Here is a 21,082-nt window from a genome sequence, read left to right as displayed (position 1 = left end):
ACATTACCCTATACTCATCTGACTAGGAGTCGTTGTCTTCTTTCCATTTCACATCACTGACCCCTACTATATCTAGATTGAGCCCTTGCATTTCCCTTTTCAGATTTTCTAGCTTCCCTATCACGTTCAAGCTTTTGACATTCCACGCCCAGACTAGTAAAACTTTATCCTTTCATTGGTTATTCAGTCTTCTTCTCGTGGCCATCTCCACTTTGGCGGTTCCCTCTTGGAGATCCGAGTGGGTGCCTGTTCCGGAATCTTTTGCCAATGGAGAGATCTTCGTGACACTTCTTCAATTACAAGCCGAATTTCCTGTGGGTGCACGTTATGTCTTTAATGCAGTTGATTCCATTGACTTCTGCATCCTCATGCCGTTGATAGTTGTTGATTCTTCCGCCCTTAGGGGCAGTCTCCCAGCCCGAGGGCAAGAGAGTACCCTGAAGCTCTGTCCGCTCCTCCGCCATTTTTGACAAGGCCGTTGGCAGAATAAGGGAGACTTATTATGCCGGAAGTCTCCGGCTGCCAATGTTGCTTATGTGTTTGAAATCGGGACTGAGGACGTTTCGATTACTAATTAAAGGCGCTACCCCTAGACCATGAGTGTTGGCCATATTGGTGTTTATTAAGATGGCGTGTGCCCACCCTTCGCCTTTATGTACCCTTAAACTCTGCTGGAGACACTTCCAGTGAGATGTCTGAATATCTGTGGAGGAATGGCAGGCCATTCTTTCTCAAGAACCGAAACGTGAGTAGGTAGTCATTTTGGACGGTGTGATGTGGAGCGAAGTCGACGTTCTGACTCATACCAGGCCAGCGCATTGCAGCAGTGTAATTGTCCAGAAACGTTTGCCTCACAGATGCTGCTTTATGACACGGTGGATTTTCATACTGATACAGTCGTGGTCTCCAAACTGTTACTTACTGTATGGAGTACACAATGCTGTAAAATGTGTTCATATACTTCCACATTTAGCGTTTCCTCAAGAGCGATAAGAAGACCACTTCATAACCACCAAAAACACCGCCATACCATAACACAATGTCTTCCATATTTCACTGTTGGCATTACACATGATGATAGGTAACGTACTCCGGCATTCGCCAAACCCAAAACCCTTCCAACGGACTGCCATAGGGTATAGCACGATTCATTACTCATTTCCAGTCGTTCATTATCCGGGAGCGTCGATCTTTACAGTACCTCAAGCGTTGCTTGTCATTAATTACAGAAAAGTGTGGCTTATGAGGAGCTGCCCTACCATTGTACCCCAATCTTTTCAACTCTATACACAGCCATTGTGCTAGATGGACTGCTGGCAGCACTTTGGAACTCCCGAGTGATACATTCTGATGGAAATGGAAATGAGCGTTTGGCGTCATTGGCCGGGAGGTCCCTTGCGGGGCAGGTCCAGTCGCCGTGGTGCAGGACTTATTTCATTCGAGGGCCACATTGGGCGACCTGCGCCCCAGATGGGGATGAAATGATGATGAAGACAACACAACATCCAGTCCCTGAGCGGAGAAAACTCCCCGACCCAGCCGGGAATCGAACCCTGGCCCGTAGGACGGCAATCCGTCACGCTGACCACTCAGCTATCGGGGCGGACTACCTTCTGATGATTTCATGCGATTTTTTTATAACCACCTCCCAAAATGATCGACGGTCCCTTTCCGTGAGTACGTGAGGTCTTGGTTTAGCTACGATTGTTTCTTTGCGTTTCCACTTCACAATCACACTATCAGCAATCGACCTGGGCAGCTTTAGGAGGGTCGAAATGCCCCAGATGCATTTGTTCCTCGGGTGACATCCAATGACTAGTCCACATTCGAAGTCACTGAACTCTCATGACCGACCCATTCTGCTTCTCTGCTGACAAAACAGTACTCCCCTTCTCCTTCTGTATTGGTAGGCCAGCTTCTCATGGAGGCTAGTGGACAATTTTGCATTACGTAGGGTATTCTGGATACTTGTGATCTCATAGTGTACACAGCACTTGACTGACACGGCCCACGTCATTGGTGGAGGTTTACATGACCGCCTGCTACCATTTCTACACACTGTACAGCATTCCAAAGCTGTCAGTGTGCTGTTCTAAGGGACTGACCAATAGTTTGTCCAACGAACGTAATTTACCGCCCTAGAGACTAGAAAATGGACAGTGATATGCTATGAGCGAGAAACTGGTATTTAGTACGTACCGTTGGAGCCCCTGTTGGGCACCCAGAAGACGAGGTCTCGCACCTCGTGCCCAGCGATGCGCACGCGGTGGTCCGGCCCTTGTAAGTTGCTCACCACGAGGCTGGAGCGCGTGCTTCGCAGCGCGGGTCCCAGCAGCCCTGTCGGCAGCACACTAGCCGCAACTCGCATCAGCCACCAGTTCACCTGCAGGAAAGGATGCAGTGGGTTCATTCATACCGCAACACTGCGCATATGCCGCCTCAGTACCACCACCTATATACACACTGAAACGCCAAAGAAACTGGTATAGGTATGCGCATTTAAATACAGAGATACGTAAACAGGCAGAATACTGTGCTGCGGTCGGCAACGCCTATATAAGACAACAAGTGTCTGGCGCAGTTGTTACATCGGTTACTGCTGCTAAAATGGCAGGTTATCAAGATTTAGGTGAGTTTGAATGTGGTGTTATAGTCGGAGCACGAACAATGGGACACAGTATCTTCGAGGTAGCGATGAAGTGGGGATTTTCCCGAACGACCATTTCACGACTGTACCGTGAATATCAGGAATCCGGTAAAACATCAAATCTTCGACATCGCTGCGACCGGAGAAAGATCATGCAAGAACGGGACCAACGACGACTGAAGAGAATCATTCATCGTGACAGAAGTGCAACCCTTCCGCAAATTGCTGCAGATTTCAATGCCGAGCCATCAACAAGCGACAGCGTGCGAAACATTCAACGAAACATCATCTAAATGGGCTTTCGGAGCCGAAGGCCCACTGTTAACCCTTAATGACTGGACGACACAAAACTTTACGCCTCGCCTGGGCCCGTCAACACCGACACTGTTGACGACTGGAAACATATTGCCTGGTTGTACGGGTCTCGTTTCAAATTGTGTCTAGCGGATGGACGTGTACGGGTATGGAGACAACCTCATGAATCCATGGACCCTGCATGTCAGCAGGGGACTGTTCAAGCTGGTGGAGGCTCTGTAATGGTGTGGGGTGTGTGCAATTGGAGTGATATGGGACCCCTGATACGTCTAGATACTACCTTGACAGGTGGCACGGACGTGAGCATCCTGTCTGATCACCAGCATCCATTCATGTCCTTTGTGCATTCCGACGGCAATACCAGCCGGCCAATGCGACACCCCAGATGTCCAGAATTGCTAAAGAGTGGCTCCAGGAACAAAAGGATGGGTCAGTAATTAAGATCTCTTGCCCCTTACTTACGAAACAGTTCAACATGCATATGGGGTACGCCGATAAAGCAGACATGCTGAAATCTCTATATGAGATTGACAGGAACAGCATTTTTTGGCATATGCTGGACGTCTGTATTGTAAATGCATTCTTGTTGTTCCAAGAAAGAAGTGATGGGGCAACAATGTCTTTGAAGGAGTTCCAGATTGTGGTGGTCCATAACAGACTTATTGGCACAACAAATGGCACACCATCAAGAAGGTGCAAGATATGAAATAAAATTCAAAAAGACGGTGCTTCAGGAACTGAGAGAAATCAAGAGTGAACACATTCCAGTACAAAGAGGAAAAAAATGGTTCAAATGGCTCTGAGCACTATGGGACTTAACATCTGTGGTCATCAGTCCCCTAGAACTTAGAACTACTTAAACCTAACTAACCTAAGGACATCACACACATCCATGCCCGAGGCTGGATTCGAACCTGCGACCGTAGCAGTCGCGCGGTTCCGGACTGAGCGCCTAGAACCGCGAGACCACCGCGGCCGGCTACAAGGAGGATCTAGTCATTGTGCACACTGCAGCACAAAAGCTGAACCTCTTAAGAGCAAAATGTCATTGCAACGTGTGTAATGTGGGATTGTACCTGGGGAAAGTCCGAAATTGCTTTAAAAAATACCAATCGAAATTATAGATGGTTCAAGAACGTGTGTCCCAGTGGTTTCGCAGTGAACCACCTTCATTAAAGAACTAACTTTTTTATTTAAAAAAATTCTTCTATTCATCACTTATGAGGCTAATAAAAGTGACTTTGTGAAAATTATTAGAAGTTTACTTGTTTTTGACATATTGGGAGTCAAAGGGATAAGCACTTCCGCTGTCCACGAAGCTCCCCAGACGTGAACATTATTGAGCATATCTGGGATGCTTTGGAACGTGCTGTTCAGAAGAGATCCCCACCCCCTCCTACTCTTACGGATTTATGGACAGCCCCGCGGGATTCATGGTGTCAGTTCCCTTCAGACATTAGTCGAGTCCACGCCACGTCGTGTTGTGTCAGTTCTGCGTGTTCTCGAGGGCCCTACACGATATTAGGCAGGTGTACCAGTTTATTTGGCTCTTCAGTATAGTTCAGCAGTTCACCTACACCGTAGCACCCAGTGGTTATCACTGAAACAATCGGGTTTCAGTTAACGTGACTGTTAAAACCACTCAAAATAAGCGGTTTCTGAAGTAATTGATTTTCAGCAAATGACACTAACGTCCACGCTCTCAACGCGCAATTGTGCTTTATTTATAGTGGTGGCAAAACATAAGCTCACCAGGAATTGTATACGTTTAAAGCGAAATGGTGAACTGTTCGGAATAAGGGGGTTTTGAGGTATAATAACTCGCTCGTCTGCGCCACTTCCTTTCATAATTTTTGCTTTTATGATATTACGTTGGAGGGAAGTGAAGGGTTCTGAGGAGCGACATAATGCATGACGCTCTCGATCAGTTACGCAGCGCCTCTCTTTTGGAATGAGTTTCCAAATGCGTGTTAGAGTCTAATGTTCTCGATCGACAGCAAAGTTTGCTCACGATCTTCATTGGATTCTTGGGACTGCTTAAGGAACCCTCTTACGTTCACTACTATTGTCAATATATTCACAATACGTCAATATACTGACTGTCTGAGGGTGAGTATTGACGTATTGTCAATACTAGAAATATTAACACAGCAGTGTTGATGACCCCAAAAATATTCACCAGTTTGACAATATTTGTTGTTCAGTTGTGTGCCATGTTTCGAGAAACAGCCGCAAGGCGATAGCGTGTATCACAGAACTAATGTTTACATTTGCACTTCCTACCAGTCTTGACTCAACAAGGAATAAACACACCGTTAATGTTGAAGATTATTGAATGTTACAGGAGTAATTCTTGTCCATGGAATCAGTGGTCACCTAATTAATTCGACTTGAGCAAAAACCTTGATGGGTCTTAGCAGTTATTAGACATTTATCACTTGCAATATCCGGAAATGAAAATAGAAGATTTGAAAAGGAAAATTAACACGCTGCTTCCAAATTTCCGCAAGCAGCTGAAAAAGCGGAAGTGTCGGAACGTCAGACATTTATACACCGAACAACTGAACAGTCAGCGAGCTTGGTTTTCGATTTTTTCCCGTATGATCATAGGTAATTTGTCGTATAGTGTAAGAAAATTTTCGGGTCAGTGGTTCGGATTTCTGTCAAGAGATTCACGCGAGAAAAGTAATTTCCTTCTCTTTAACCACTCACGAAGCAGTTTCGTCTATTTCATTGTTTTCGGTTGTTTTTGTCAGCCAGTGGGAACATAATTATGGCACACGATTTTTCCTGGTTCGACATGTTGTCTTCACGAAATCGTTTCACTAACTGAAAATAATGACAGTATTATTGATGGAGTGATGCTCACTAAAATATATTGAAGATTTGACATTACATTGTTGACAGTATTATTGTCGTAAATATTGAAAGTGTGAGGGTGTCTTTAGTCCTTTGTCTTTTAGCTGTTCTGGTGTATTGAGAAAGACTCAACCGTTTCCTAGACTTTTTTCGTAAACGAAACGAAATAAAAATGTCATAAGTAGGTACCCAAATCACAAAGAAAACATAATAAATCGGTTTTTCCTAGTGACGAATATAAATAAAACCTATGGAAACAAGCAAATAAATGTCGCTAAGTTTTTAATACACAAAGTAAAGTCAGTAAATCCATATATCCTATCCAACTAAATCGATGTCAGTTTGTATGCGTAGATATAAAATTGCGCGCTTATTCTGTCACTGACGTAAACTTCCGAAAAGACTTGTGTATCCAAGGGCAAATTCGTTCCTAGGAAAGAAATTAAATAAACCTATCGAAAGAAGCAAAGGTAATGTCATTAAGTTTTTAACACACAAAGCAAAAATCAGTAAATCAGTATACCTTAGCTGAGTAAGATCGAAGATTGCGGTGCTTAATTCTGTCACTGATGTTAAGTTTTCGAAAGGGGACAATGCACCTTTCACTCCGTAAAAAAAAAAAAAAAAAAAAAAAAAAAAAAAAAAAAAAAAAAAAACCACATAGGGGTTTGGTTCTTTGTGCATTATGAAACTAAAAGTGCAATCTATTGGATCTTAGATGTACTACACCTTGATGCTTGAATATGCAAACTACTGATCTGCGCAGAGGATTTTAGGTAAAATTTTAAATTATGATATCTTTTCTTCCGCGCCCCGATTTTGATGAAAGTAAGTCTGTATGTTGTCCCAAGCTACGCTAAAGCAACCTGTCAACATATCACGACAATTCATCTAGGAGTTTTGGAGATTAGCGTATTCAAACAGACAAACAGAAAGACAGGACGATTTTAGATGAAACATTATATCCCAATGTCTATTCTTCCGTCAACCCATTTCGATGAAATAAATCCTAGACTTTGCCCCAAGTTATGCTCAAGTTATTTTTTTTATTTTTAAGAAATACCCGCCATTTGACTGTTAACAATGGATTTCTATATGACTGTGGTCCCCCATGAAAGAAAGATCATTTGTCTAGTATATGAGAAACAGTACCACCACAGCTGTATTTTGAGACTGTCTTTATTGTCTCACATGACTAATTTCGGCGACACATTACCACCATCTTCAGGCCCCACCACTGCCATAAGAGTCTTGTGCGACCGAAACTAGTCGTGTGAGACAATAAAGACATTCTCAAGACACAGGTGTCGTGGTACTGTTTCTCATATACCAGTATATCATCAGCTGAAGTCTGTCTTCCATGCAATACAATGGAGTTTGTAAGGTGCCTCTTAGGTGAGGAAGACATTTTTTACCAGTTTTAATGAATTGTTGTCTCTTATTGGTGTATTCACGATATTTAGGAAGTGCTGTAGTCCGTAGCCGGACATGAGTCGGAGAGCATTTCCCACGACAATTCATCAAGACTAGTTAAGTACGAACTTGATCGGAAATTCACGAACTGTGACGAAACTAGTAAGAGATACGGACTGTGCGCCAAAGTTGGCAGTCGGCGTTAAGAGCTGTTCCTGTCTTGTTCGATGGTAGCCATGCTCTCGGTTACGAGTAGTTTCTGACAAGAGTGTTTCATTATTGATCTAATAGGAATAAAGTGATATTACGGCATTCTGAATGTTAATTTCGAATATATAGATACCCCAAAGTTGATAGACAGCAATTTCAGATAATTAGCTTCCACCGACAGAGATATACAATGCGCCAATGAAGAATCTGCACGGACGACATTTTACGAGAGCTGCACCGCGCACAGGTAGGAGGAAATCCGACGACACGACCGACCAAGGCGGATCAAGGAAGGTCCGACTTACACTCGCAAATTCCGGGTGGAATACCACCCTCTACGGACTCGCGGCTAAGCTGAGTAATAACAGTATCAGTTTAGAAGCGAGGGGATCTTGCAACTTCGATATTCGTCTAGTAGTTTTGAAGATTAGCGTATTCAAACAAACAGATAGACACGAAGGATTTACTTTCTCTACCCGGGGACTGCGTGTTTGTGTTGTCCTCATCATTTCATCATCTTCATCATTAGTTACAGTGGCTAGACTGGACTGTGTAAAAAATTGTACTGAGTAAAAATGTGGAATTTGTACGGGCGCTGACGACCGCGTATTCGAGCACCCCAAATCCAGACATCATCATCATCACGAATGATTTACAGTGTTACTATTAGTATAGATATTTGCGGTGTGGGTCTCTAGATTGCAGGCTAGGTAGCCCGTGCGTGAACGAGTCCCTGTCCCTAAAACAGAATGCGTATTCTACGTTAACGTTTCGTGCAAACGTCTGGAGCGACTTAATGTCAGTATAAATTTGAAAAGCTGGCCGCGGTTGCCGAGCGGTTCTAGGCGTTTCAGTCCGGAACCGCGCTGCTGCTACGGTCGCAGGTACGAATTCTGCCTCGGGCATGGATGTGTGTGCTGTCCTTAGGTTAGTTAGGTCTAACTAGTTCTAAGTCTAGGGGAATGATGACCACAGCAGTTAAGTCCCATAGTGCTCAGAGCCATTTGAACCATAAATTTGAAAACTGAATAAATCACGGAATAATGTAGATAGAGAGGTAGAAATTGACACACATGCTTGGAATGACATGGGGTTTTATTAGAACCAAAAAAAATACAAACGTTCAAAAAATGTCCGAGAGATGGCGCTTCATCTGATCAGAATAGCAATAATTAGCATAACAAAGTAAGACAAAGCAAAGATGATGTTCTTTACAGGAAATGCTCAATATGTCCACCATCATTCCTCAACAATAGCTGTAGTCGAGGAATAATGTTGTGAACAGCACTGTAAAGCGTAGTTATGGTGAGGCATTGGCGTCGGATGTTATCTTTCAGCATCCCTAGAGGTGTCTGTTGATCACGATACACTTGCGACTTCAGGTAACCCGAAAGTCAATAATCGTACGGACTGAGGTCTGAGGACCTGGGAGGCCAAGCATGACGAAAGTGGCGGCTGAGCACACGATCATCACCAAACGACGCGCGCAAGAGATCTTTCACGTGTCTAGCAATACTTTATTCTTTTTTGGTTCTAATAAAACCCCATGTCATTCCAAGCATGTATGTCAATTTTTACCTCTCTATCCACATTATTCCGTGGTTTATTAAGTTTTCAAATTTATACTGACTTTTTGATCACCCGGTACCTCGAGCCTGATGAGCGAGTAAATTGCGCCCACGACCGCGTGTGAGACGCCACGGCCTCTGCGAGGACGAGAACCACCGGAAGCCGGCTGCCTACCTGGTAGTCCGGCGACGCGCGAAGGAGACGCGAGCGCCGCGCGACCTCTCGGAGGCGGCGGTTGGGCGGCAGGCGCGAGGCGCCGGCCAGCGGCAGCGGCAGCAGGCCCACGGAGAAGCGGTTCTGGAGCGGCGGCCGCGGGCCCGGGCTGTCCAGGAAGCTGGAGACGTCGGTGGCGGCGGGGCGCGGCCGGTCCTCGGGGGCGGCGACGCGGGCGGGCAGCACGACGGTGGCGCAGCGCGGCGCGCGCGGGCCCAGCCGGCGGTCGAGCGCCGCCGCCAGCGCCGCCAGCAGCACGTCCGTGAAGCGCGCGCACTCGCGCCGCCGCACGCGCCGCACCGCCTCCAGCAGCCGCGGCTCCGACAGCCACGTCACCACCTGCGGGCAGCACAGGGCGCGGCTCTACAGCGGGCTGCCCGTCTCTAGCGCACTGCTCGCCACTACAACTGCAGGACCGGGAGGTGTATACAGTCTGATCAATACTGTTGCGGCCACATGTAGTAAGCGCTGCTTCGCGCAGAGGAGAATGGCAAAACAGAGGCAGCCGGCGATCGCGGCATTGCGGAGTAGGCGCGGCACAGATAGCCTTGCTGACAGTTGCAGTCTACGAACCGGCTGACGCAAGGTCGCACACAGACCGAGCGCCGAGCGAAGCGTGGAGAGTGCTGAGTAAGGGAAGTGAGGCCAGCACGCTAAGTTACGCTGCAATATACTGCGGGAGTAATAACAAGCTGCCACTGAGGGTAAGAAACGTCCTCCTGCCAGATATAAATAGTGGAGCGCAGGCAGCAACGGACAGACGCCATTTGGAAGCAGTTCGGATCTGAGGACGGATGGTCCGTGTCCGAATGTTCAATCTTCGTAGGTGACGATTCCGGAAGTCTGTTCCAGCTCGCAGGAGTCATCCGTTCGCCGCCAGATGTCTACTTCAGCCCTGGGGGTCGGCCCGAGTCCGGTCGGCACCATGGCTGACTAACTACAGCGAGAACTTCCAGCAGGACCGACCGCAGCGCGGTCTTGGGCACAGGAGCCGCCGGGGACTGACGCCCGGACTCCACGGCAACCTGGCCTCACGGCGCGTGGTCCGTCCATGACGGGAGCTCGCGGACATCGCGACTGGCGGCTTCCCAGCCGCCGGTGCAGCAGGCGGCGGCAGCTGACCTCACGGCGACGAGGCTCCACTGGGCTGCCGAGCGGCGACGAGTTCATCTCAACCACAGGGCATCCTGACTTCAGCGGAGCGCTGGTGGCGCGCGTTGCGCGCATTGTCGGAGAATCTACACAGCAGCAGCCAGGCGGAAGGATCCGCAGGGCTGGGCAGCGGCGACGAGGGAGAAATTGTAAAGAAAGCTCAATAAATAATTGTAAAACTCCACGCCATCTCAGTCTTTGGCGCAGCCACTGTGTCTGCTGCTAACAAGTACTGCAGAAGTCGTAACAAGTAGCAAACGGCCATAACAAGTACTGCAGAAGTTCTAACAAGTGGCCATCTGACATAACAATACTATCCGGACACCTGTCAGTGGACGGTAATATGGGGTGCAGCCGCCCTTCGTCTTTATGACGGCTTGTACTCTTCTGGGGACACTTTCAGTATGGTGACTGACAGTCCATTCTCCCCCAAGAGCCGAAACCAGAAAAGGTAGTGATGTTAGACGCTGGGTTCTGTAACGAAGTCGACGATCCAACTCGCCTCAGGCTTGTCCATTTCAGGACAGCTGTTGTCCGCAGACAGTTGCCTCAAAGACGCTCCTTGAAGACAATGTGCATTCTCGTGCTTGTACAACTACACTCCTGGAAATTGAAATAAGAACACCGTGAATTCACATAGACACAGGCAACAGAGCATGCACAATGTCGGCACTAGTACAGTGTATATCCACCTTTCGCAGCAATGCAGGCTGCTATTCTCCCATGGAGACGATCGTAGAGATGCTGGATCTAGTCCTGTGGAACGGCTTGCCATGCCATTTCCACCTGGCGCCTCAGTTGGACCAGCGTTCGTGCTGGACGTGCAGACCGCGTGAGACGAAGCTTCATCCAGTCCCAAACATGCTCAATGGGGGACAGATACGGAGATCTTGCTGGCCAGGTTAGTTGACTTACACCTTGTAGAGCACGTTGGGTGGCACGGGATACATGCGGACGTGCATTGTCCTGTTGGAACAGCAAGTTCCCTTGCCGGTCTAGGAATGGTAGAACGATGGGTTCGATGACGGTTTGGATGTACCGTGCACTATTCAGTGTCCCCTCGACGATCACCAGTGGTGTACGGCCAGTGTAGGAGATCGCTCCCCACACCATGATGCCGGGTGTTGGCCCTGTGTGCCTCGGTCGTATGCAGTCCTGATTGTGGCGCTCACCTGCACGGCGCCAAACACGCATACGACCATCATTGGCACCAAGGCAGAAGCGACTCTCATCGCTGAAGACGACACGTCTCCATTCGTCCCTCCATTCACGCCTGTCGCGACACCACTGGAGGCGGGCTGCACGATGTTGGGGCGTGAGCGGAAGACGGCCTAACGGTGTGCGGGACCGTAGCCCAGCTTCATGGAGACGGTTGCGAATGGTCCTCGCCGATACCCCAGGAGCAACAGTGTCCCTAATTTGCTGGGAAGTGGCGGTGCGGTCCCCTACGGCACTGCGTAGGATCCTACGGTGTTGGCGTGCATCCGTGCGTCGCTGCGGTCCGGTGCCAGGTCGACGGGCACGTGCACCTTCCGCCGACCACTGGCGACAACATCGATGTACTGTGGAGACCTCACGCCCCACGTGTTGAGCAATTCGGCGGTACGTCCACCCGGCCTCCCGCATGCCCACTATACGCCCTCGCTCAAAGTCCGTCAACTGCACATACGGTTCACGTCCACGCTGTCGCGGCATGCTACCAGTGTTAAAGACTGCGATGGAGCTCCGTATGCCACGGCAAACTGGCTGACACAGACGGCGGCGGTGCACAAATGCTGCGCAGCAAGCGCCATTCGACGGCCAACACCGCGGTTCCTGGTGTGTCCGCTGTGCCGTGCGTGTGATCATTGCTTGTACAGCCCTCTCGCAGTGTCCGGAGCAAGTATGGTGGGTCTGACACACCGGTGTCAATGTGTTCTTTTTTCCATTTCCAGGAGTGTATCTTCTTGGAACTGTTCCTCTACTTACGTAAGTAAAGCGATTATCAATCCGAACATTGTTTTGAACATCACAGTGCTTTACTAGGCATCGTCCTCTTGGAACTGGTACACCATTGCCTTCCTCTGACATTCGAGCGGACTTACCCAGCCAGTTACAGGAGGACGTACAGTTTAACGTGGATTCTGAACCACGGTGCTACTCTCCTGACCTACACGTCTGCTATTACTGCTTCTCTATTGACAACAAAACACTCCCCGTCTACTGGTGGGTCCGCCTGTCGTGATATCTAGTGGTTAATTCTGCTTTACGTACGGGTGTCCGGATGCTTCTGAACAGATGGTGTAGTCTGTCTGCGGACTGAAAAGTGAGGAGGCTAGTTCCCGCTCTTACTATCACGCTGTCATAAGGAACAGCCACTACCGGGGGGTATATACAGTATTTTCCAGTAAACGCATTAACAGTGTGAGGGTTACAGAATTAGAACTAATGTACTAAGTGGAAGAAAGGTAAATGAACAGAATCTACGTGAATCTCCGCACTCAGCACTGGACTGCTGTACAGAAAACTGACTTATTGTTAGTCATCTGGTATGGGAGTCGGAGCGTTCTTCCAGGAGAGGCCACTTCACCTGCCACAACCGGTTTTCGCTCTCCAGCTTACAGAGATACGATATCACTTCCCGAAAATTTCCCTATTGGACATTTACAATATACGAGGGAGGCCAATAAGTAAAGCAACACATTCTTTTTTCGAAAGCAGATTGGAATCCTGCCTCGGGCATGGATGTGTGTGATGTCCTTATGTTAGTTAGGTTTAAGTAGTTCTAAGTTCTAGGGGACTGATGACCTAAGATGTCAAGTCCCATAGTGCTCAGGGCCATTTGAACCATTTGAAAGCAGGCTAGCTTTATCCGGATTACAACACACACATCATTCCCCACTTTTTTTGGCTTCAGAACTCTATTTTTCAACAAAAACTCCGTTTCAGTAGTGCAGCGAGGTGTTTGATTGTGATCCGTCGATCGCCTTCGCCATCTTATTGGGAGGTAAGTATGCCCACGTGGTACCAATGTACTGGTCGACGTCTGAGGCAACGTCAGGCTGCATCAATAACTTCCCCATCATCCAGATGCAGCTTCTCAAGCAGTGCATTCTTCATTGGGCCACACATACGGAAGTCGGAAGGTGCGAGATCCGGACTGTAGGGTGGATGAAGAGATACACACCTTTGATTATCCCAACTGGTGGACATATGTGTCAGAGACGTTCAGTTGTGCAGCGAGATGTTTGATTTTGATCCATCGATCACCTCGAATGAGAGGGTCCACACGTTACAACACTGCAGGAGTCACAGCTGTGAGCGGCCGTCCGCCACGCGGGAGGTTTCTGCGATCTTGTTGCGATGATGACAGATGCCTCGCTCAACGACTCCTCATGCTTTTGTTCACTGGTAGGTCTCTGTAACCATTCTGCAAGCCCCTATGAATATCTGCGATGCTCTGGTTTTCCGCCAAAAGAGACTCAATGACAGGTCTCTGCTTGGAACGTACCTCCTTTACCGGCGCTAGTTTTAGGGCTACGTATAGCGCTGCGAGTTACCGGAGCTTCATGAAACTACAGGAGCTGAAGCCGGAATATTCCACGACGTCCCACAACAAATTCTGCATTTTTCAACCAAATTTGGTCGAGAAAAAAAAATGTTACATAACTTATTGAAAGCCGTTCGCAGTAGGAGGAATACTAAATTTGCAGACGATCTGGCGTACAGAGGTTGTAAACTTTATTATCAATGCTGCCACCTCTGGCAGCAACAACGGCTTTAACCAGCGAGTCGATCTGAGCTTGTATCTTTGTTAGATACGACATTCTATTCAGCTTCATCTCTATTCCAGAGTTCACCAGTCATAGTGACCGGCGAGTGGTGAAGTGTCAGTCTCTCGGTGACCCACAATCAGGTTTTTGCAGTACGTGAGAGATCTGGAGAAGTTGCTGGCCAGGTCAGCAGTCGAACACTCTCTGCACCAAGGTACGTGAAGACAGCATGGGGAACATGTGGTCTCATATTACGTTTTTGTTCTTGAACAGCAAATTCTAGATCATGTTTTATTAATTTCTAATAAAACACCATGTTGCTTAAAAATGATAAAACAAGTTCAATGATTTCTCCTACTACAAAATGCTTCTGTGTACCCAATGTCACCCCATACCATCACAACAGGTGCTGATCCGCCTGACAACGGCGAATGTAACGAGGGAACGTTCGTTCATATCGGGGTCTCCAGGGACGGGTAAATGCATCATGATGGTGTATGGAAAACCAGGACTCGTCTCAAAATACGACATACGATCAGTCCTGTGCCCGTTGGGCACACAACTGTCTGTGCGTTCTCTCTGCTGCTATGTCTCTTGAAGCCGCAATAAAGGTCGCCGCCCTGACAATCTGTGGTCCTCCAGACTTCGTCTTAAGCCCATTTCCTGATTTAAGGTAGGTGTGTCGCTGCACGATGCTGCACTGCCGATTTCGTCACCAACAGGCCCGAAATTTCCTAGTGTTTAGCGTAGTTTCTTACAGCATTACTGAATGCGGCTGTAAATAGGAGTGTAAAGAAAGGTGGGAAGATATTACTGAATAGCAAAAGCGACGAAAACAGATTTTAGGTCATCTGACCGGTCAACAACAAAAATTCATCTCCAGGACCGAAAATGTTTGTCATAAATGGGCAAAGTTCAAGACTATTGTACAATGTCCCCTAGACAGGTATGAATCGAGAAAAGTTGTGAGAGTTGGAAAAGACCCGCCGTGGATACACAGTCGTGTTACAAGGGTAGTACGATAACAAAGAGAGCTCCAATCCACGTTTAGACGTAACCAAAGCCTCATAAACAAACTGAAAAAGATCAAAATTAGCGTGAGGCGACATTCGTGAAGCATTTAACGATTTCGAAAGAAAATTCTGTTTACCGATTTGGAAGAAAACCCTAAGAAGTTCCGGTATTATCATATGTTAAATCACTAAACGGATAGAACATATCTGTTCAGACACTTGCTAGTAGATGTTTGTTACATGAAGCGTAGCAACAACTTTCGATAAACAAGCAACAATCAAATGCACTTTCTGAGTGAGAAACCCGCTGCGTGATGTTTCATTATACAGCGCGTTTCAAAAGTGATGGTCAATAATCAGGGATATGACAGGAATGATCATTCCAAACAAACAAGTCAAGTAAACATGGGTTCTAAAGCGCATACCTTTGAGCTATGAGCAGTTCTTGATCTTCGATACTGTGAAACAAATCTCTTCCACTGCAAGCGACGATGAACAAGTGCTCATACCTCTTAAGGTATGCATTTTAGAGCACATATTTACTAGACTTTTTTCTTGTTTTGATCCATGGTACTACTTCCCCAATGTGGAAAGCAAAGAGCTTACAGAGGAAGAGATTTGTTTCACAGTATCGAAGATCGAGAATTGCTCATGGCTGTTAAGGTATCCGTTTTAGAGCCCATGTTTAGTTAACTTTTTTTATCTCGAATGATCGTTCTTGTCACATCCCCGAATATTGACCATCACTTCTGAAACTCGCTGTATGCATAGTGAAGATGGCGTTACTGTTTTTGCTTTGGGCGGTTCCACTGAAATGCTAAGCAAGCAATACACTTCCTTTTGTTGATTCTGGCTTCATACTGCTGCATTTTAAATGCCCAGCAGTGCAGTTGAGTACGTTATTGTCGCTTAGAACCTGAACACTATAGGATCCATGCTGCATTGACCTTTCCTCGTGCGTCGCCATTCGTGTGACCATTAGCTTTATACGAGACTTGGAAGTTTAGTAATAGTAACTATTTTTTTACAACATAGACAAAATTGATACATATTTGAAAGTTTTAATGTCCTTCAGAGTAGTCGCCAGCATAGTGTGTAACCCGCTGCTAATGATGTGGAAGTCGTAAAATACCCTTAGCAGCACCAGTGGTGTTTATAATTCTAGAGGAGCGGTTAATCGCCCGACGAATCTCTGTAACAGTTCTGAAACGATTGACATGAATTGCTTCTTCTATTTGGGAATCCAGTTTAAGTCACAAGGGATTAAGTTCGGGGAGTGTGGTGGGCAGTACACCGCTTCCCAGCCCAATCTATCGAACAACTAGTCACAACTTGCGTCATATGTGCCCGAGCATTGTCCTGGAAAATGGTGGGCAGGTCGTGCGGAAAGCGTCACCGCTTGTAACTCTAAGCTTGTCGCATGCTGTTTTCCGAAAATGAACCTCTTACAGAAAGTGGCGGCGACACTTTCTGCAAGACTCGCCAGTCATTTTGCAAGACAATGCTCGGGCGCATAAGATGCAAGTTGTGATTGATTTGTTCGATCGTTTATAGGAGATGTCAGGTTTCAAAAACTTTCTGTCTTCTCTAGTGTGATGCTGTTTAATGTAACTGAACCCGGGGTTCGCATATTTCAGACCTAATTGTGGGTTCAAAAATGGTTCAAATGGCTTTGAGCACTATGGGACTTAACTTCTGAAGTCATCAGTCCCCTAGAACTTAGAACTACTTAAACCTAACTAACCTAAGTACATCACACACATTCATGCCCGAGGGAGGATTTGAACCTGCAACCGTAGCGATCGCTCGGTTCCAGACTGTAGCGCCTAGAACCGGTCGGCCACACCGGCCGGCTACTTGTGGGTATTAATACACAGCCCATATTGTTAGAGTCGACCACACCAACTTTCATTTTGTTGCTAGGAGCTATCTGTGGTTGTAATAGCAATTATGGCATCTTTAGCGTACAGCACAGCCTGTGGGACTTCTTTCTGTATACTCCTATGATGGCGTCCAGGATGAGAATAAACAGCAGAAGCAATAAAGCAGATCCCTGATGTACGCGTACTGTTGCAAGGCAACTTCCGGGTAACCCTGCTCCGATATTTTCTCGACTACTGGTTACTATTTGTAATCTCGCCTAGCCAATAAGTACCTCTGGTCACCTCCGTGGTTTCGTGGTTAGCGTCTCTGGCTACTAACCCAGGGGGTCTTGTTTTGAATTCCATGTGGAGAACTCAGATTTTGTGATGAAAGAGTCTGGAACGGTGTTCACTCAGCCTCGTGATGCCAATTGGGAATCTATTTGATAAATAAAACAAGCAAAGGAACTGATACGAAAAGCGCAGAAGTGATGTCAAATCGAAAGTCTTGCACTAGGCTAGTAGCCTGTTGACATTTTTTTGAGAAGTGTCTCTGGAACACCTTGATCACGGATGCCATACCGTGTATCAATTAAGGGGGCATATGGACGGAGGCTTTTCCAAATGGAAGTAAACCAGACCAGGGGCTCCTCTTTATCTCTGCGTTTTTGTATGAGATAGCAGACTGAAAAAATTTCGTCTGTGATACCACATTCTCTGATAAAGACATTTTGCTTAACAGTATCTCACAACATACATGGACTGAATAAACTTTTGTAGTCTACAATGCGTGACTTTCATGATCACTTTCTTTGGCTGTATGTATGCTCGTACGGTACTGCGCTTCAGTATTCGACGCAAATGGACTCACTTTTGGGGTAAGCCTGGCGAAGTAAGTACGATGAAACGACCGTTTATAAAGGTTGCAAAATCGAACTCTCAAACTAGCTTTGTAGGATGTCTCGACGGCGGGACAGAGGGACAGAGTGGGCGATAGACCAACGCCTTTTAAGAGAAATTTGGATGTCACAGAACTGACAGATTCAAAAGGGCGGCAGGGTGAAGCGCAATAATGTCACCAAGTGGTCGCACCCGATGGCGGAATAAATTTTCTTGTAACATCGTAATTTCAGTGTTTCAGATCGACACCAAAAAGGACAGTTGAGGAAGAAAAGGAAATACTCTGACGGAAAAAAATCCCCAAAACAACAAATTGTTAATGTAGAATAATGAAATTTGTCTACATAATATATTTCAGTAATTGACATTGAAAATTCACAGGTTAATGTAAGCACAACAAAAGCCATTGCAAATGTGAAATGCTGGTACATTACACTTAGGTGACAAAAGTCATTGGATAGCGATACGCACACATACAGATGGCGGTAGTGTCGCGTACACAAGACATGAAAGGGCAGCGCAATGGCGGTGCTGTCGTTTCAACTCAGGGGATTCATGTGAAAAGGTTTCCGACGTGATTATTGCCGCACAATTGAACTTTGAGCGCGGAATGGGACATTATATCTCGTAAATTAGTACGGAATTAAATATTCCGAAATACACGGTGTCAAGAATGTTCCAAGAATACCAAATTTCAGGCAATTACTCCTCGCCTCGGACAAAGCAGTGGTCTTCACTTAACGACTGAGAGCAGCGGCGTTTGAGTACAGTTGTCAAGCAACACTGCGTGAAATAACCACAGAAAATGAGGGACGAACGACGAACGTATCCATAGGGCAGTGTGGCAAAATGTGGCGCTAATGGGCTGTGGCAGCAGACTATCAACGCGAGTGCCTTTTGTAGCCATCACTGGCAAATGTAGATGTTGGTGTGTGGGGGAGGAATGTTGGACGTGGATGGAAACTGTCAGGATGCGCCGTATTAAAACTCGGCCACGATCTTCAAGTATTTTTTTATTCCCGCCTACAGTGCTGCATTCCTCTCTGTCTCTGTCACAGGGTCCCGTGATGCCGAGGATGCAAAACAGCTTGGCGTAGAAGGGCTACCTCAGCGACCCATGCAATGTACTGCGGCATGCCGGCCATGTTCAGCCACAGTGTTTTGACAATGTCAGGATGCACCAGCACCCAACTCAGTGACCTTTGCCTCAGGATGCCTCCGGCATGTGTTGGGAGTCAACAGAACTGCCCGCGGTAGTGAGCCGTCGAGTGGCCTGCCGCTGGCTGGGTATGGACCCCGCGTTGGCCTCAGAGGGTCAAACCAGCCACTCGCCGTGGACTGGAACGCTGGCACTCCTCCTGCTGCTGCATGTAGCCCGTGGTGTGACACGCCCCACCGTCCAGGGGAGCTGCCACATTTGAATCCCCTCGTTAGAAAACCGGCACCTACACTCCTGGAAATGGAAAAAAGAACACATTGACACCGGTGTGTCAGACCCACCATACTTGCTCCGGACACTGCGAGAGCGCTGTACAAGCAATGATCACACGCACGGCACAGCGGACACACCAGGAACCGCGGTGTTGGCCGTCGAATGGCGCTAGCTGTGCAGCATTTGTGCACCGCCGCCGTCAGTGTCAGCCAGTTTGCCGTGGCATACGGAGCTCCATCGCAGTCTTTAACACTGGTAGCATGCCGCGACAGCGTGGACGTGAACCGTATGTGCAGTTGACGGACTTTGAGCGAGGGCGTATAGTGGGCATGCGGGAGGCCGGGTGGACGTACCGCCGAATTGCTCAACACGTGGGGCGTGAGGTCTCCACAGTACATCGATGTTGTCGCCAGTGGTCGGCGGAAGGTGCACGTGCCCGTCGACCTGGGACCGGACCGCAGCGAAGCACGGATGCACGCCAAGACCGTTGGATCCTACGCAGTGCCGTAGGGGACCGCACCGCCACTTCCCAGCAAATTAGGGACACTGTTGCTCCTGGGGTATCGGCGAGGACCATTCGCAACCGTCTGCATGAAGCTGGGCTACGGTCCCGCACACCGTTAGGCCGTCTTCCGCTCACGCCCCAACATCGTGCAGCCCGCCTCCAGTGGTGTCGCGACAGGCGTGAATGGAGGGACGAATGGAGACGTATCGTCTTCAGCGATGAGAGTCGCTTCTGCCTTGGTGCCAATGATGGTCGTATGCGTGTTTGGCGCCGTGCAGGTGAGCGCCACAATCAGGACTGCATACGACCGAGGCACACAGGGCCACCACACGGCATCATGGTGTGGGGAGCGATCTCCTACACTGGCCGTACACCACTGGTGATCGTCGAGGGGACACTGAATAGTGCACGGTACATCCAAACCGTCATCGAACCCATCGTTCTACCATTCCTAGACCGGCAAGGGAACTTGCTGTTCCAACAGGACAATGCACGTCCGCATGTATCCCGTGCCACCCAACGTGCTCTAGAAGGTGTAAGTCAACTACCCTGGCCAGCAAGATCTCCGGATCTGTCCCCCATTGAGCATGTTTGGGACTGGATGAAGCGTCGTCTCACGCGGTCTGCACGTCCAGCACGAACGCTGGTCCAACTGAGGCGCCAGGTGGAAATGGCATGGCAAGCCGTTCCACAGGACTACATCCAGCATCTCTACGATCGTCTCCATGGGAGAATAGCAGCCTGCATTGCTGCGAAAGGTGGATATACACTGTACTAGTGCCGACATTGTGCATGCTCTGTTGCCTGTGTCTATGTGCCTGTGGTTCTGTCAGTGCGATCATGTGATGTATCTGACCCCAGGAATGTGTCAATAAAGTTTCCCCTTCCTGGGACAATGAATTCACGGTGTTCTTATTTCAATTTCCAGGAGTGTATTTATACGCATCCGTGCGCCTCTGTTTTGCTAGCACGCTGCTCCGAGTCATGTAATCTTTACACCTAGGTAGGCCAGTGGCCTCCTTCTGCCTGTAACATGCGCCATGAAAACTGCTGCGTTTACTCTTTTCAGTGGCTCTACGGCCCTGTGGCCTCCATTCTACTTCACAACCGCTGGTAAGCGTAACTTACTGTCAACAGGCCCACGCCTTGCTGTAACTTGTGTGCTCCGAAATATTGCACCAAATCTGACTTTTTCCTATCTTAAACAGTGTTACAGCTACACTTTGCTAACAGCACGACA

The 21,082-nt window shown here is 47.8% G+C and overlaps 1 protein-coding gene across 1 annotated transcript in view; it reads right to left on the bottom strand.

Annotated features, from left to right (window-relative positions):
• LOC126252257 (uncharacterized) overlaps positions 1-21,082 on the bottom strand; it is a 163,688-nt gene that overhangs the window by 10,716 nt on the left and 131,890 nt on the right. The window contains exons 10-11 of the mRNA XM_049953130.1: positions 9,188-9,565; positions 2,200-2,383 (exon numbers count right to left, since the gene is read on the bottom strand). Coding sequence (XP_049809087.1) covers positions 2,200-2,383; positions 9,188-9,565 — 562 coding nt within the window. The remainder of the gene's footprint in view (positions 1-2,199; positions 2,384-9,187; positions 9,566-21,082) is intronic.

The sequence above is a fragment of the Schistocerca nitens genome, chromosome 4, assembly GCF_023898315.1.
Source record: "Schistocerca nitens isolate TAMUIC-IGC-003100 chromosome 4, iqSchNite1.1, whole genome shotgun sequence".
In the NCBI taxonomy this organism is placed as follows: Eukaryota; Metazoa; Arthropoda; class Insecta; order Orthoptera; family Acrididae; genus Schistocerca; species Schistocerca nitens.
This window is presented reverse-complemented; position numbering and strand designations above follow the sequence as displayed.